The sequence below is a fragment of the Schistocerca gregaria genome, chromosome 3 (genome assembly GCF_023897955.1).
Source record: "Schistocerca gregaria isolate iqSchGreg1 chromosome 3, iqSchGreg1.2, whole genome shotgun sequence".
NCBI lineage: Eukaryota > Metazoa > Arthropoda > Insecta > Orthoptera > Acrididae > Schistocerca > Schistocerca gregaria.
This window is the reverse complement of record NC_064922.1, coordinates 754,923,980-754,941,648: the sequence shown is the minus strand read 5'-3', so window position 1 is coordinate 754,941,648 and position 17,669 is coordinate 754,923,980. Positions and strand designations below refer to the sequence as shown.

The 17,669-nt window shown below is 48.5% G+C and overlaps 1 protein-coding gene across 1 annotated transcript in view; it reads right to left on the bottom strand.

Moving 5' to 3' along the window:
• The window catches only part of LOC126354054 (heparanase-like), a 300,990-nt gene extending 285,858 nt beyond the window's left edge, over positions 1 to 15,132 (bottom strand). Inside the window, exon 1 of the mRNA XM_050003411.1 lies at positions 14,594 to 15,132. Coding sequence (XP_049859368.1) covers positions 14,594 to 14,787 — 194 coding nt within the window. The 5' untranslated portion in view covers positions 14,788 to 15,132. The remainder of the gene's footprint in view (positions 1 to 14,593) is intronic.
• Positions 15,133 to 17,669: the final 2,537 nt, after the last annotated feature.

Sequence of the window (17,669 nt, the reverse complement as noted above, 5' to 3'; positions counted from 1 at the left end):
CTGTGCCAAGTCGAGCCGAAAGCAAGGGCGAGGCACACACCATGGGGATGTTCGCAGAGGGGCCCGGAAAGGAGGTGGTACAGGGAAACACCCAAGCCCGTAGAGAAGCTGTTTGGCGCGTACGGCAATCGGACAACCCGACCGGGGACGACATTCTGGCAGACGGACGACTGACTGTGGGAACAGGACACGATAATTTGGATGCCTGGGCAAGCTAAAAACATGGGCTGAATAAGCAGCCAGTAATTGTTGGCATCGTAACCGCAGTGGAGGGACACCTGCCTCCACAAGTAGCTGTCCACAGGGCTGCTCCGGAAGGCACCAGTGGCAAGGCGTGGAGGATTGGGCCCAGTAGGTGCAACGCAGATGGGGATGCTGAGCCATAAGCCAGACTCCCATAGTCCAGACGGGACTGGATTAACGCCTGGTAAAGCTGTAGGAGAGTAGATTGGTCGGCGCCCCACTTGGTGTGACTCAGGCATCGCAGAGCATTTAGATGCCGCCAACACGCCTGTTTAAGCTGCCGAATATGAGGCTGCCAAGTCAACCGGGCATCAAAAGCCACCCCCAAAAACCTATGTAACTCCACCAGTGTAAGAAGCTCGCCGTCAAGATAAAGCCGCGGCTCCAGGTGAACAATGCGTCGCCGGCAGAAATGCATAACACAGGTCTTGGCTGCCGAAAACTGAAAACCATGCGCTACAGCCCAAGACTGCGCCTTGCGGATTGCACCCTGTAGCTGACGTTCAGCAGCTGCAATGGCAATAGAGCTGTAGTAAAGGCAGAAGTCGTCAGCATACAGGAAAGCGGAGACAGAATTTCCCACGGCCGCAGCGACCCCGTTAATGGCTATTAAAAACAGACATACACTTAGACCAGAACCCTGTGACACACCATTCTCCTGGACTTGGGAGGAACTATATGAGGCCGCGACGTGCACATGGAAGGTACGATACGACAGAAAATTGCGGATACAGATCGGCAGAGGGCCCCGAAGGCCCCATCCATGAAGTGTAGAAAGGATGTGATGACGCCATGTCGTATCGTATGTTTTCCACATGTCAAAAAAGACAGCGACCAGATGCTGAAGGCGGGCAAAGGCAGTACGGATGGCCGACTCCAGGCTCACCAGATCAGCGGCGGAGCGGCCTTTACGGAACCCACCCTGAGACGGAGCCAGAAGGCCCCGAGACTCCAGTACCCAATTCAAGCGCCGGCTCACCATCCGTTCACGCAACTTGCAAAGAACGTTGGTGAGGCTAATGGGATGGTAGCTGTCCACCTCCAAAGGGTTCTTCCCCTGTTTCAGAATTGGGACAACAAGACTTTCCCGCCATTGCGCCGGAAACTCACCCTCGACCCAAATGCGGTTGTAAAGGTCGAGAAGGCGTCGCTGGCAGTCCACTGAAAGGTGTTTCAGCATCAGAGTGGATGCTATCTGGGCCAGGAGAGGTATCAGGACAAGGGCACTGCGGAATTCTCACTCACTGAATGGAACATTGTACAATTCAGGATGGTGGGTGCGAAAAGAAAGACTCCGACGTTCTATCTGCTCTTTAATGGAGCGGAAGCCCAAGGGGTAGTTGGCAGAAGCGGAATTCAGAGCAAAGTGCTCTGCCAAGCGGTTTGCAATGACGTCAGAGTCAGTACAAACTGTTCCATTCAGTGAGAGCGCAGGGACGCTGACAGGGGTCCAATAGCCATAGAGGCGGCGAATCTGGGCCCAGATCTGCGATCGAGTGACATCGAGGCCAATGGTGGACACATACCGCTCCCAGCACTCCTGCTTGCGTTGGTGGATAATGCGGCGGGCTCGCGCATGCAGCCGTTTGAAGGCGATAAGGTGTTCGATTGAGGGACGTCGCTTGTAATGCTGGAGCGCCCGCCGGCGAGCTTTAATCGCTTCAGCGATCTCAGGCGTCCACCAAGGCACAGTCCGCCGCCGAGGGGACCCAGAAGAACGGGTAATAGCAGATTCAGCGGCAGTAACGATGCCGGTGGTGACCGATTGAACCACTGCATCAATGTCATCGTTAGAGAGAGGCTCAATAGAGGCAGTGGAGGAGAACAAGTCCCAGTCAGCATTATTCAGAGCCCATCTGCTAGGGCGCCCAGAAGACTGACGCTGTGGTAGTGACAGAAAGATCAGAAAGTGATCACTACCACAAAGGTCGTCATGCACTCTCCATTGGACAGACGGTAAGAGTTGTTGTTGTTGGGATGTTTAAGGGGGACTAAACAGCTAAGGTCATCAGTCCCCCATTCCAAAAAAACCAGCGAAACAAAATTTACGGAACAGGTAAAACCCCAAGGGGGGAGGAGACGCCCCTCCCCCCAGTCACTGAAAGAACACCAAAGTGTCAGCGAACACTAGAGACAAGAAGAGTACAGACGAACACTGGACAGAAAGAAACGGAAGAAAAGAAGAGGGCCGGAGACTGGTTGACTGACCATGGGAACAAAAATTGGGAAAGAGTCAACCATCAAAATACACACATTAAAATCTGCAACCAATGAGACACTCGAGGACAAGATACACAGAAAGGGAAAGGGACAGGTCCCCCCTAAATGGAACCATAAAAAGGACTACCACGGATAAAATTTAAAACGTCGTCAGCCATGGAGGCATCGTCGCATAAAACCAAAGGCAACGTGCCCGGGAGATTAAAAGTCTGCCGGAGGGTGCGCAGGCGGGGACACTCCAACAAAATATGGGCGACCGTCAACCGGGACCCACACTGACACAGGGGGGGATCCTCCTGACGCAAAAGATGTCCGTGCGTCAGGTAGGTATGGCCGATGCGGAGCCAACACAGGATGACAGAGTCCCTGCGAGAAGCCCGCAGGGAGGACTGCCACACATCGGTCGTCTCCTTAACAGCCCGCAGTTTATTCGGAGAAGTCAGGCTACACCACTCGTCACGCCACATCTGAAGCACCTTACGGCGCAACGCCAGCTGCAAATCACAAGCCGGGAGGCCGATCGCCAAAGTGGGGGCGTCGACCGCCCCTTTGGCCAGCCTGTTGACACGTTCATTCCCCGGGATGCCAACGTGACCTGGCGTCCAAACAAAGACCACCGAACGACCAGAGCGGGTAATGGCAAAAACAGACTCCTGAATAAAGGATACCAGAGGAGAAGAGGTATAGCAGCGGTCGATAGCCTGGAGGCTGCTCAGGGAGTCACTGCAGATGACGATGGACGTACCTGAGCAGGAACGCATATGCTCAAGAGCGCGCAATATGGCCACCTGCTCTGCAGTAAAAATACTGCAGCCAGCCGGCAAGGAGCGCTGTTCAACATGGGCAGCGTGAGCAAAAGCGTAGGCAGGACGACCATCCACCAGGGAACCATCAGTGTAGACAGGCTCACAGCCTGAAAATGAGGCGACGAGCGCAAGAAAACGGTGACGGAGAGCCACAGGCGGGACCAAGTCCTTGGGTTCCCGTGCCAAGTCCAGGCGGACGGGTCATACACCAGGGAGGCGTGGGTGCACAGGCCCGGAAGGGCGGCAGAAGAGGGAACGACCCCAGTTCAGACAGCAGGGACTGGACACGGACAGCAATGGAAAGCCCAGACCTAGGTCGCCGGTCGGGCAGAGGGAGGACCCTGGCAGGGAAAAGCAGGCGATGATTGGGATGGTCCGGTGAGCAATGCACGTGGACAGCATAGTCAGCGAGCAGTCGGTGGCGGCGAATCCGCAGCGGGGGAACCCCGGCCTCCACCAGCAGACTATCCACGGGGCTCGTACGGAAAGCACCAGTTGCAAGCCGAACCCCACAGTGGTGTTTGGGGTCCAACAATGTCAACACTGAGGGCGATGCAGACCCATAGGCCAGGCTCCCATAATCAAGCCGGGACTGCACAAGGGCTCTGTACAATCACAACAGTGTGCTGCGATCTGCACCCCAAGACGCATGGCTCAGGCAGCGGAGGGCGTTGAGGTGCTGCCAGCACTTTTGCTTCAGCTGAGTAATATGAGGAACCCACGTGAGCCGGGCATCAAAGACGAGTCCTAAGAAGCGGCTAGTGTCCACCACTTCAAGTAGGTGACCGTCGAGGTAAAGTTCCGGATGAGGGTGGACCGTCCGACGCCTGCAGAAGTGCATAACTCGAGTCTTGGCCGCAGAGAACTGAAATCCATGAGTCAGAGCCCATGATGCCGCCTTGCGAACGGCTGCTTGCAGCCTGCGTTCGGCGACTCCCGTAGTCGTTGAGCTAAATGAGATGCAGAAGTCGTCGGCATACAAAGAAGGAGAACACCGACGACCCCACGGCTGCAGCCAGACCATTAATGGCCACTAGAAATAAGGAAACGCTCAACACCGAGCCCTGCGGGACCCCATTTTCCTGTATATAAGATGAACTAGAGGCGGCACCGACTTGCACCCGGAAAGAGCAGCGCAATAAAAAGTTTTGAAGAAAAGCTGGGAGCTGACCACGAAGACCCCACTCGCGCAACATAGCAAGGATGTGATGTCTCCATGTTGTGTCATATGCCTTCCGCAGATCAAAAAATACAGCAACGAGATGCTGACGGCGGGAAAAGGCCGTACGGATAGCAGATTCCAGCCGCACCAAATTGTCCGCAGCAGACCGGCCCTGACGGAAGCCACCCTGGGATGGAGCGAGGAGACCGCGCGACTCAAGGACCCAACACAAACGCCGCCCCACCATACGTTCGAGCAATTTGCACAAAACGTTGGTTAGTGTAATGGGACGATAGCCGTCCACCGCCAGAGGGTCCGCACCGGGCTTCAAGATGGGAACGATAACACCCTCTCGCCATTGCGACGGGAACACGCCCTCGCTCCAAATGCGGTTAAAGATGGTGAGGATGTGTCTCTGGCAGTCCCTGGAGAGATGCTTCAGCATCTGCGCGTGGATGCAGTCCGGTCCTGGCGCTGTATCAGGGTAATTGGCGAGGGCAGCGAGGAATACCCTCTCGCTGAAAGGAGCATTGTATTTTTCAGAACGACTTGTGTGGAACGATAACGGCGTCCGCTCGGCGCGCTCCTTTAGAGAGCGAAAGGCAGGAGGGTAAGTTGCAGTCGCAGAGCTCGTAGCAAAGTGCGTGGCAAGGTGGTCAGCAATGGTGGCAGCGTCCGTACAGACAGCGCCGTCCAGGGAGATTCCAGGGACACCCATAGGGGTCTGGTATCCATAAATCCGCCGGATGCGGGACCACACGAGTGACGGGGAGACACGGGAGCCCAAGGATGAAATGTACCTCTCCCAGCATTCCTGCTTACGCCGTGCAATAAGACGACGGGCCAAGGCACGGAGCTTCTTAAAGGCGATGAGGGTCTCCAGAGACGGGTGCCGCTTATGACGCTGGAGAGCCCGCCTACGGTCGCGAATAGCCTCAGCAATCTCCGGCGACCACCAGGGGACAGACTTATTCCGAGGGAGTCCAGAAGAGCGAGGGATGGCAGTCTCGGCCGCAGAAATAATTGACGAGGTCAAGACACGGACCACCTCGTCAATGTCACCCTGTGGGAGAGAAGCAATGGTGGCAGCGGAAGTAAAAGCCGGCCAGTCAGCCCTGTTGAGAGCCCAGCGGGGCAGGCGCCCAGAAGAATGACACCGGGGCAGTGACAAATAGATGGGAAAATGGTCACTACCACACAGATCAGGATGCACTCTCCAGTGAAGGGATGGGACAAGTCCGGGGCTGCAAAGAGAGAGATCGATGGCCGAGAACGAGCCATGGGCCACACTGAAATGGGTGGGAGCACCCATGTTCAAGAGGCTAAGGTCGAGCTGAGCCAACACATGCTCCACAGCGCGACCGCGGTCATCGGAGACAGTCTCACCCCATAGAGGGTTGTGGGCATTGAAATCGCCCAGAAGCAGCAATGGCGGCGGGAGTTGAGCCAGCAGCGCAGCCAAGACATGTCAGGGGAGTTGCCCATACGGAGGAACGTAAACAGAGCAAACAGTAATAGCCGGCGAGAGCTCAATCCTGACAGCGACTGCCTCTAAAGGCGTCAGAAGGGGTACTGGTGAGCTACAGACAGAGTGGTGAACAAAGAGGCAAACTCCACCTGAAGCTCGTTGACAGTCAGCGCGGTTCTTATAGTATCCCCGATAACCGCGAAGGGCAGGGGTCCGCATTGCTGGAAACCAAGTTTCCTGAAGAGCAATGCACAGAACAGGGGAAACACTCAAAAGCATCTGGAGCTCAGGCAGGTGGCGGAAATAACCGCCGCAATTCCACTGGAGAATGGAAACAGGAAGGGACTGGGAGGGCGTTAAGTCGACTAAGAGGCAGACGGCGCCGCAGAGTCAACGGCCGCCACCGAGCGAGAGTCAGCTGTGTCCATAGGAGAGGTCCCCGAGGGTTCCGTGAGGGCGAGATCCGCGGCAGAGGCGAGGATCTCCACCGCATCCCCAGAGCCAGAGCTATTGACCGCAGGCGGTACTGAAACTGCCGGAGCGTCCTTCTTCTTGGACACGTTCCGGTCCTTCTTCTCGCGTCTGTCCTTTGGCTTAGAGGGCTGGGAGAGTTTCTCTGAAGGAGCGTCGGAGGCTGACGACGACGCAGAAGCCCTACGACCAGCAGGTGGATGAACCTTCAGCCACTGGCTGACATCCGGCGGGGTAGCAGAAGAAACGGAAGAAGGGAGGGCCCCGAGGGACCCCTTCCGCGAGAGAGGAGCCGGCAGAGACGACGCCGGCGGAGATGACGCCGGCAGAGAAGGGGGAGGGGGAGGGATCGAGCCCCCTGGTTTTGGAGCAGATGTCACTCTTGAAGCATGTGCGGGGGGAGTGACAGAAGGGGGTTTGCCCCCAACTGCTAAGGGGGCAACAGAGGAAGGCTTGCCCCCAGACACAAGGGGGGCAGACAGAGATGGACGGCCCTGAGGGCCAACTGAAGGCGGCACAGAGGAGGCGACAACTGCCGCCCGCGAGGGCGACGATAACGTAGCTGCAGCATAAGAAGTTTGAAGAGGGACAGAATGCAACCTTTCAAATTTCAGTTTTGCCTCGCGATAAATAAGCCGGTCCAGGGTCTTAAATTCCATAATCTTCCGCTCCTTATGAAGAACGGGGCAGTCCGGCGAGCATGGAGAGTGGTGTTCTCCACAGTTGACACAGACAGGCGGAGGCGCACATGGAGAATCGGGATGAGAGGGGCGTCCGCAATCTCGACATGTGGCGCTGGATGGGCAACGGGAGGACATATGCCCAAACTTCCAGCACTGGAAGCACCGCATCGGCGGAGGGACGTATGGCTTGACGTCACAACGGTAAACCATTACCTTGACCTTCTCAGCCAATACAGCACCCTCGAAAGCCAAGATAAAGGCACCGGTGGCCACCCTGTTGGTCTTGGGTCCTCTGCGCACACGACGGACAAAATGCACACCACGTCGTTCCAAGTCAGCTCTCAGCTCGTCATCGGACTGTAACAAGAGGTCGCGATGGTAAATAATCCCCTGGACCATATTTAAGCTACTGTGGAGAGTGACGGTAAAAGGGACGTCTCCCAGCTTATCACACAAGAGCAACGCCCGTGACTGGGCTGGGGAGGACGTCTTGAGGAGGATGGACCCATTCCTCATTTTAGACAAACCCGCCACTTCCCCAAACTTATCCTCCAGGTGTTCCACAAAAAACATAGGCTTTGTCGAAAGAAAGGAGTCACCATCAGTCCTGCTGCAGACAAGGTATTGTGGTACATAAGGCTCCTGCTTGACAATAGATCTGCGTCCCTCCCATGGCGCAGCCAACGAGGGGAACGACCGAGGATCATATTGTGCAGCATCGAATTCAATTTTGCCTCGCTTAGAGACGCTGGTGGCAGTGCGACCACCAGCTTGGTGAGATTTATTGCGCTTCATTGCGCCACATCCGCCCAGATGCCACCTACTGCGAACGAGGGCTCTCCCCAAGGGCGCCACCCAGCCAAAGCAACGGGTACCTGGCCGATATCCCATTGCCCGGAGTCCCCGTGCCCCAGACAAGATGGGCACATACTCCTTGGCATGCATGGGGAGGAAACAGCTCTGGCATCTGTAGTGCGATCCCTGCGTGGTCAGGGGGCTACCACCAAGAGGGTACATGACGACCCCACCACAACGGACTGGCTACCGTGCTGGATTTTAGGTGTTGAAAGGGTCCACAGTTGCCGTGGGCGCTAAGAAGGGGATTGCGCACAAGACGAGGAGGCAACCCAGAAGACATGGGGTGTAAATCCCTCCACACGACAATAGATAGCATGCAAGATGGAGGTGCACGATGGACCAATAGAAAAACACCACGTAAGGCGTCCTTCCCCAAATGGCACGCACTAACAACGGAAATTTTGAAAATGGCAGGTCAAACCCAAGTGGGGACCATCACATAAGGCCGAAACTTTGAAGACTCCTTTTAGTCGCCTCTTACGACAGGCAGGAATACCGCGGGCCTATTTGTACCCCCGAACCCGCAGGGGAGACGGTAAGAGGCTAGGGCTACAGATCGAAAGGTCAATGGCGGAGTATGTGCCATGCACCACACTGAAGTGTGTGAAGGCACCATCATTTAATATCGAGAGATCGAGCTGCGCCAATAAATGCTCAACGATGGCGCCTCACCCTGTTGCCACCGACCCACCCCACAGATGGTTATGGGCATCAAAGTCGCCCAGTAACAAGAAAGGTGGCGCCAATTGGGCTATCAGAGCCGCCAGGACATGCTGCGCGACATCACCATCCGGTGGAAGCTAAAGACTGCAGACGGTAACAGCCTGTGGCGTCCATACCCGAACAGCGACAGCCTCTAAAGGTATGTGGAGAGGGACACACTCGCTGTGATGAGAGTTCAGGACATATATGCAGACGCCACCAGACACCCTTTCATAAGCTGCCCGGTTCTTATAATAACCCCGGTAGCCACGGACGGCGGGGGTTCGCATTGCCGGAAACCAAGTTTCCTGCAGAGCAATGCAGAGGTAAGGGTGACGGCTGATAAGTTGCCGGAGCTCAGCTAGATGGTGGAAGAAACCGCTGCAGTTCCACTAGAGGATGGTGTTGTCCATGGCTGAGAAAGGCATGACAGGACTGGGAAGGGAGATTACGCCGCTGGGTCACCTGCTGCCTCCGATTTAGCACCTGTGATAGTGCTTTCCATGGCGTCTGATGGAACGGCGAGATCGAGGACCTCAGCGGACGCCAGAATCTCCACCACATCCTCAGACGCAGAGCTGGAAGGTTGCGGTGGGATGGCTGCCACCGCGAGTTCCTTGGGCTGAGAGCTCTTCTTGGGTTTCTCACGGCGTTCCTTGGGTAGCACCAACTGGAAGGGCTTCACCGATTTAGTCTCCAGGACGGAGGAGGATCGTGAAGCCCTATGACCAGCTGATTGCGGGCACTTACGCCACTGTCGGTCGTCAGCCTTCTCGCTGGCAGAAACCTGGGAAGGGAGAGACCCAAGGGACCCCTTGCGAGCGTGAGAAGCCGAAGAAGTTGGACACTTCTCTGGCTTAGAAGTGGGGACGGACGTCCCCGATGGGTGGGATGGTGTTGCTCCTGAGGTAGGTGGCGCAGGAGCAACCCGGTGGGTAGATCCCCCCACTGGCGAGGGGGCAGGAGGAGTTGTACTACTTGTCGATCCGGACACAATTGGAGAAACAGATGGGGCTAGCACAGGTGTCATAGCAGCAGTGTAGGAAGATGTCATTCTCACAGGATGGAGTCAGTCGTATTTCCTTTTGGCCTCAGTATAGGTTAGTCGAGGGACATAAAAGGGAAGCAGTGGTTGGGAAGGGAGTGAGACAGGGTTGTAGCCTCTCCCCGATGTTATTCAATCTGTATATTGAGCAAGCAGTAAAGGAAACAAAAGAAAAATTTGGAGTAGGTATTAAAATTCACGGAAAAGAAATAAAAACTTTGAGGTTCGCCGACGACATTGTAATTCTGTCAGAGACAGCAGAGGACTTGGAAGAGCAGTTGAACGGAATGGACAGTGTCTTAAAAGGAGGATATAAGATGAACATCAACAAAAGCAAAACGAGGATAATGGAATGTAGGCAAATTAAATCGGGTGATGCTGAGGGAATTAGATTAGGAAATGAGACACTTAAAGTAGTAAAGGAGTTTTGCTATTTAGGGAGTAAAATAACTGATGATGGTCGAAGTAGAGAGGATATAAAATGTAGACTGGCAATGGCAAGGAAAGCGTTTCTGAAGAAGAGTAATTTGTTAACATCGAGTAAAGATTTAATGGTCAGGAAGTCGTTTCTGAAAGTATTTGTATGGAGTGTAGCCATGTATGGAAGTGAAACTTGGACAATAACTAGTTTGGACAAGAAGAGAATAGAAGCTTTCGAAATGTGGTGCTACAGAAGAATGCTGAAGATTAGATGGGTAGATCACATAACTAATGAGGAGGTATTGAATAGAATTGGGGAGAAGAGGAGTTTGCGGCACAACTTGACAAAAAGAAGGGACCAGTTGGTAGGACATGTTTTGAGGCATCAAGGGAACACAAATTTAGCATTGGAGGTGAACACTTAGAGACTGCTGGCGGCTGGCCACCAGCGAGAGACGATGTACCACGCTTCATTGCGGGTCATCCGCCCCGATGCCACCTACTCCAACCAAGGGCCCTCCCCACGGGCGCCACCCAGCCACGGCAAGAGCCACCTGGCAGGATGGCCGTTGCCGGGAGTCCCGATACCCCAAGAGGATAGGCATCTACTCCTTGGCATACGAGGGGAGTTAATGGCGCAGGCATCAGTAGAACGATCCCTGTGTTGTCAGGGGGGCTACAACCAACAGGGTACATGGCGGCCCCACCACAACGGACTGGCTACCGTGCTGGATGTTAGGTAACATGTGATCCATGGTCGCCTTCGGTGCAGAAAGAGGCACTGCACAGTGCAAGGTGTAATCTGCACGCAGAAAAAGAGTCATGCCCAAGAGATGGAGAGCGGACAGGACTGCGGTGCAACGGTGTATAAGCTGGCGAAAGGTCTGATCGCAAGATGGACACAATGCACCAAGTAAGGCGCCCTTCCCCAATCGGCTCACTCTTCGGAAAATTTTGAGAGATGGAGGACAAACCCAACAGGGGACCATCATATAAGGCCGAAAAGTTTGAGACTCCTTTTAGTCGCCTCCTACGACAGGCAGGAATACCGTGGGCCTATTCTAACCCCGAACCCGCAGGGGCTATTTAAATTAGGTACAAAAAGCCATACAGTTAAGCAAAGTTAACAGTGGTGGCGTAGCTAGTAAAAAGAGAGTTGGGAATGTACATAAAAGGGGAATGGACATTGTTTCTAGTTCCAGTGGGAAAATATACATTTAGAAAATACCTTTTGTGATAATATGGATGAAATCAAAGATCAATTTCAATTCAAAATACAGATCCGTGTTTGTCCAAAAAGAAAGCAGAGAAAATAAATGAAGTATAAGTCGGAGAATAAAATAATAATGTTTATGAAAAGTCAAATTTATCTTTTTGTGTTCATCATAAGGAATTTAGTGATTCTGAAGAATATGGTGATGTGCACCCTGTTGATTTTATCGGGCAATTCAACAATCTACCAGTAAATATGAATGGTAAAAAAAAAAAAAAAAAAGTCTCTTGTGAGGGAATATTTAAGAGGATGCTCATCTTACTGCCCTGTTGCTATTGCAGAATCTTACAGTACATGGCAGTGCTTGAATTGGAGGAAAAATATATATATATATATATATGACGATGTAAATAAAACAGAAAGAAACTTCCACATGGGAAAAATATATTAAAAATAAAGATTCCAAGACTTACCAAGCGGAAAAGCGCCGGCAGACAGGCACATGAACAAAACACACAAACACACACACAGAATTACGAGCTTTCGCAACTGGCAGTTGCTTCGTCAGGAAGGAAGGAAGGAGAGGGAAAAATGAAAGGGTGTGGGTTTTAAGGGATAAGGGTTAAAATAGTTTAAGCCAGCAACATTACATCTGTCATTACTTAAATAATGTGGACGGCATGTCATGAATATCAACAGATGACACAGGACTTTTAGAAGTCAAACATACTAATACCAAGTGTACATTTTTCCCTCTCCTTCCTTCCTTCCTGACGAAGCAACTGCCAGTTGCGAAAGCTCGTAATTCTGTGTGTGTGTTTGTGTGTTTTGTTTATGTGCCTGTCTGCCGGCGCTTTTCCGCTTGGTAAGTCTTGGAATCTTTATTTTTAATATATATATATATATATATATATATATATATATATATATATATATATATATATATATATATATATATATATATATATATATATATATATATATATTTTTTTTTTGCATGTTTGACCACAAGCCACTTTTATTTTAAACCCAAATATCGACCAGTTTCAGTCACGGACCGCCTTCACGGATAAGGGTTAAAATAGTTTAAGCCAGCAACATTACATCTGTCATTACTTAAATAATGTGGACGGCATGTCATGAATATCAACAGATGACACAGGACTTTTAGAAGTCAAACATACTAATACCAAGTGTACATTGAGTGGTACTCAGTACTTAGTATGTTACAAGCAATAAAATACTGTTCTCTAACTTATTAGTTTACAGGCTTTTCCAGGTGCTCTTATTTATTATCTTTATCATTTAAAATAAACTACGTAGTTCATTTGAATTAGTGCAATACAAACTATCTCAAAACAAATGGTTCTGCAAAAAAGAATAACTTTGCCTATACATGTTAATCATGGAATCATAAAACTGTTAGGTTAATTGTATGAGTATCTGAATGAAAATAGTGGCGGTGAATAAAATTTGCTCCAAGGAAAACAAAAAACATTTAAAGATTATGTAACAGAAATTTTTACACTGCTTGTGATATGGAAGTTGTTATGGGGACTGGGTACGAAAACAATATAGTGTTTTAGGCCGGCCGGAGTGGCCGAGCAGTTCTGGGCGCTACAGTCTGGAACCGCGCGACCGCTACAATCGCAGGTTCGAATCCTGCCTCGGGCAAGGATGTGTGTGATGTCCGTAGGTTGGTTGGGTTTAAGTAGTTCTAAGTTCTAGGGGACTGATGACCTCAGAAGGTAAGTCCCTTACTGCTCAGAGCCATTTGAACCAATACACTGTTTTGTGACCAGAGACCACGAGGCAGAGAGGTCTACTATACAACTTATGGTGTGTGTGATTTGTAAGCTTGGAACAAATAATATGTTAAGTACATTGCACAATTTGCATTGCAAAGCCTTCTTGTAAGTCATCATGAGAAAACCAAATCTCTGAAGTTAATTTGTATAATTACTAATTATGGAAAGTGGTAAGCATCGTTACAGAATGTAACATATCTTAAGTGACTAGTATTCACAGCATTGTTGAGTGACAACTTTCAAGACTCCCTTATGACAGATACTTTGTATTGTAGATAATGAAGGTTAGGGCAAAGTGTCATAGATTGGCTTCTTAGTTAAGATGTCACAAGGGGTTCTGCATACCGATGTTCTACAGCTTCCTTAACACAATATTACTGTGTTTTCTATTACAGAGAACACAGTGTGACTTCATGGTTACATGTCAATGATAACAATCCTCCATTCTGACAAACACATTGAACAACATAACTATCAAACACTGACATACAGTTTGGTTTCAAATGGCTCTAAGCACTATGGGACTTAACACCCGAGGTCATCAGTCCCCTATACTTAGAAATACTAACTTAAATAACCTAAGGGCATCACACACATCCATGTCCAAGGCAGGATTCGAACCTGCGACCATAGCAGCCACGAGGTTCGGACTGAAGCGCCTAGAACTGCTCGACCACAATGGCCTGCACAGTTTGGTTTAAAATCGATAGGAAGATAATGGCTTACCACCCCATTAAGATTTTTTTATTATTTAGCAGATTCACAGAAAAGCTAATACAAATGGTCAGAAGATGAATTTAAACTCACTCCTCTAAATGCCAATCCAGTTTTTTTAAAATCTTATCTGAAAGTAATTTAGTTGTGGATAGTAAACTGTCACCAAAACGGAGGGCTAGTCCAGATCTATGTGCAAAAAATCATGTAAGCTTATCTCATCTATCTTGCACTTCTTGATAATGACATCAACCTGTTGATAGTTAAAGAAACCGGTACGGTATCTTGTTTCCTGTTGATCCCTTACAATTATTAAGGAGTTGCATCTCATTATGCTCTTTATACAAGTCACCATAAATAAAATGACTTATGATTCTGGTTTCCAGTCACATCAGTACCACGACATCCACGACTGCTGGATGAACTATTGAAATCTTACATAACTTCCAGCCACTTGTGCTCCATTTCACATGCTATATCAGTTATAAGAATAAAAAGGTTGTATACTAAAAGGGAGATGATATTGACACAAACTAAGTTGCGTGCGATACTCTTTTTATGTGCTAGAAGATCTCATACGAACTTTAATATGGTATTGTAATGAAAACTACCTATGACCAATTCATTAATTAAACCCTGGGTAGCGAATTCGCTCAGTCAACAAATTTCTTTAGTGAATGATACAGGGTTAAAAATTACAACAGCACTAGTACTTAATTACATATTGTCAAATTCTGTAAGGATAAGTAGATCGAGAAATAAGTACTTCGAAGCACTAACCAAAGATTTCGTCGCACCCATCTGTTGCGTATAAGGGCAGTGTCTATGGCAATACTGAGGTATTCCCTGTCGGTAACAAAAATTACGTTCGATGTGTTTACAAAAATCTGTTGACGCTGTGACTGTTTAAGCAAAACAGTCGTTGTAACCCAAAAGATATAGAGCAAACTAAGGCTTGCCATAAACATATGCATGGTCGATGTTCTCTTGAGCAAGGTAGCAACATGCGAACAAAAACTCGTGCCACGCCGATTTAGAGCTAATAGCCGGCCTGTCACTTTCACAGTATTTGCTTTTATCTAACGCAACGTATAGCACATAATAATCTCTTATACTTTCCTCACTCTGCTGTTTTTACAACCGAAACTCTTTGATGTGTACTAGCCACAGTGATCTCCGGATCACTGACTAGCCACTATCATTTAAATTTCCGCCTCACACGCTATTGTATACGTCCGGCCAAAGTTTATCAACCCCGTACTAAAGGCAATTGCTGGGTCTTGAAGCATTCCTCTCAAAACGAGGAGTATATTTACGGTAATGATCTTTGCTGTACTCGTGCCTTAGATAACTTATTAACTTGGAAGACGATGTATTTAATTGCATGTTATGCCAGTATACTATTTCAAGACAACGGCACATCGAAGACTTATCACAAACATGTCACCTTGGTACACTAAATTCAATTAATGATAAATGTAAGCTAATAACGCAATGAGCAATGCGTGATGCCTACAGTGACTACCATAGCAGAATATTATCAAATTATATTCCACAAAATCCAAAGAAATTCTGGTTCTATGTTCAGGCTGTTAATGACACCAAACTCAGTGTCTAGTCTCTAGTGAATGAGACAGGAACTGAAATTGAGGCCAGCAAAGCGAAAGCTGAAATGCTAAACTCAGTTTTCAAATGTTCCGGGATCGATGACCTCGCTGTTTGGTCTCCTCCCCCAATTCAACCGACCAATCAAATGTTCCTTTACAAAGGAAACCCCAGCAGAACTGCCCCAATTCAATCCTGAAAATATGGAAGAAGAAAGTATTAGTGTCAGTGATGTCGAAGGACAGCTGAAATCGTTAAAATAGAACAAAGCTCCAGGCCCAAATGGAATCTCCGTCAAATGCTATACTGAATTTGCGGCTGAGTTAGCCTCTCTTCTCACTGCAATCTATCTCGAACAAAAAATTGTGCCCATTTTTTGTAAAAAGGAAGCTGTAGGCCATACCCATCTACAAGAAGAGTAGTAGAACTAGCGCACAAAACTACAGTCCAATATTCTTGACATCGATTTGTTGTAGAATCTTAGAACTTATTCTGAGCTCAAACATACTGAGGTATCTTGAACTGAATGACCTTCTCAATGATAACCAGCTTGGATTTCGAAAGCGTCGATCATGTGAAACACAGCGCGCACTTTTCTTACATGACATACTGAAAGCCCTGGACCAAAACAACCAGGTAGATGCAGTGTTTCTTGATATCTGAAAAGCATTTGGCGCAATACTGCACCTACGCTCATTGCAAAAATTCGATCATATGGAGTATCAAGTGAAATTTGTGACTGTATTGAGGACTTTTTGGTAGGGAGTACAAAACATGTTATCTTGGATGGAGAGTCACCATCAGATATAAAGGTACTTCAGGTGTGCCTCAGGGAAGTACGTTGGGACCCTTGCTGTTTGTGTTGTATACTAATGACCTTGCACAAAATGTTAATAGTAACATCACAATTTTTTGCAGATGATGCAGTTACCTAGAATGAGGTATTGTCTGAAAGAAGCTGCAAACATATTCAGTCAGATCTTAATAAGGTTTCAACATGGCGAAGAGATTGGCTACTTACTCTAAATTTTCAGAAATGTAAAATTTTGCACTTCACAAAACGAAAAAAACGTAGTATCCTATGACTACAATATCAGTGAGTCACTGTTGGAATCGAACAACTCATACAAAAACCTGGGTGTAACACTATGTACAGATATGAAATGGAATGATCACATAGGTTCAGTTGTAGGTAAAGCAGGCTGTAGGCTTTGCTTTATTCGTAGAATACTGGGGAAATGTAATTAGTTTACAAAAAAAATGCTTACAAATCACTCATGCAACTGGTTCTAGAATATTACTCAAGTGTGTGGGATGCAAACCAGGTAGAACTAACAGCGTATGGTGAGCTTATACAGAGAAGAGCAGCACGAATGGCCACAGGTGTGTTTAATGCGTAGGGAAGTGCCACGGAGACAATGAAGGAACAGAAATGGCAGACTCTAGAAAACAAATACAAACTATCTCGAGAAACTCTATTAACAGTTTCAACAACCGGCTTTAAATGATTACTCTAGTGACAGACTACAACATTCTAAACATTGCTCACAGAAGGATCATGATGATAAGATTGGAATGGTTATTGCATGCACAGAGGCATTCAAACGATCATTCTTTCCACTCTCCATATGTGAATGGAACGGGAAGAAACCCTAATAACTAGTGCAATGGGACCCTCTGCCATGCGCCTCACAGTTGTTTGCAGAGTATAGATGTAGATGTAGTAGGTGAAGTCCCTCAGGAAATTAACAATTGGAGTTGCGTATAATCACTGTGGTCTTGTGGTTCAACCAGGTTCACACATGGAACAAAGTGTCACAACAGCTAGTGGCATACTGCAATCAATGAAGTTGCATGTGTGAACTACCAGATATTACTAGCAAAACTTAAGAGACGCAACTGTTATCATGCCACAAAAAGTTTCACTCGATTATAAATGTTACACAATTTTCTTTCTTCCACAGCCACCTAATGGCTGTATATCGAAACATGAACGTTCTGTCACAGTTATAGTGGATTAATTTTTGCTGTACTCCATTAGACTTCAACGTGTTTGTATTTTCTTAGTGAAAAGGGTCAAAACAATGGTCGGTAGGTATCACTCCCACAGCTAATGAAATTACGAGCACAGCCTATATATAATTTTCTGTAGCACAGGGTGTGTTTGTAAAATACAAAGAGGTTAGAGCCACCCTGACACAATATTTGCAAAACCGACGACATAGGCGTATCCCAAAAGCTTCAATGATTT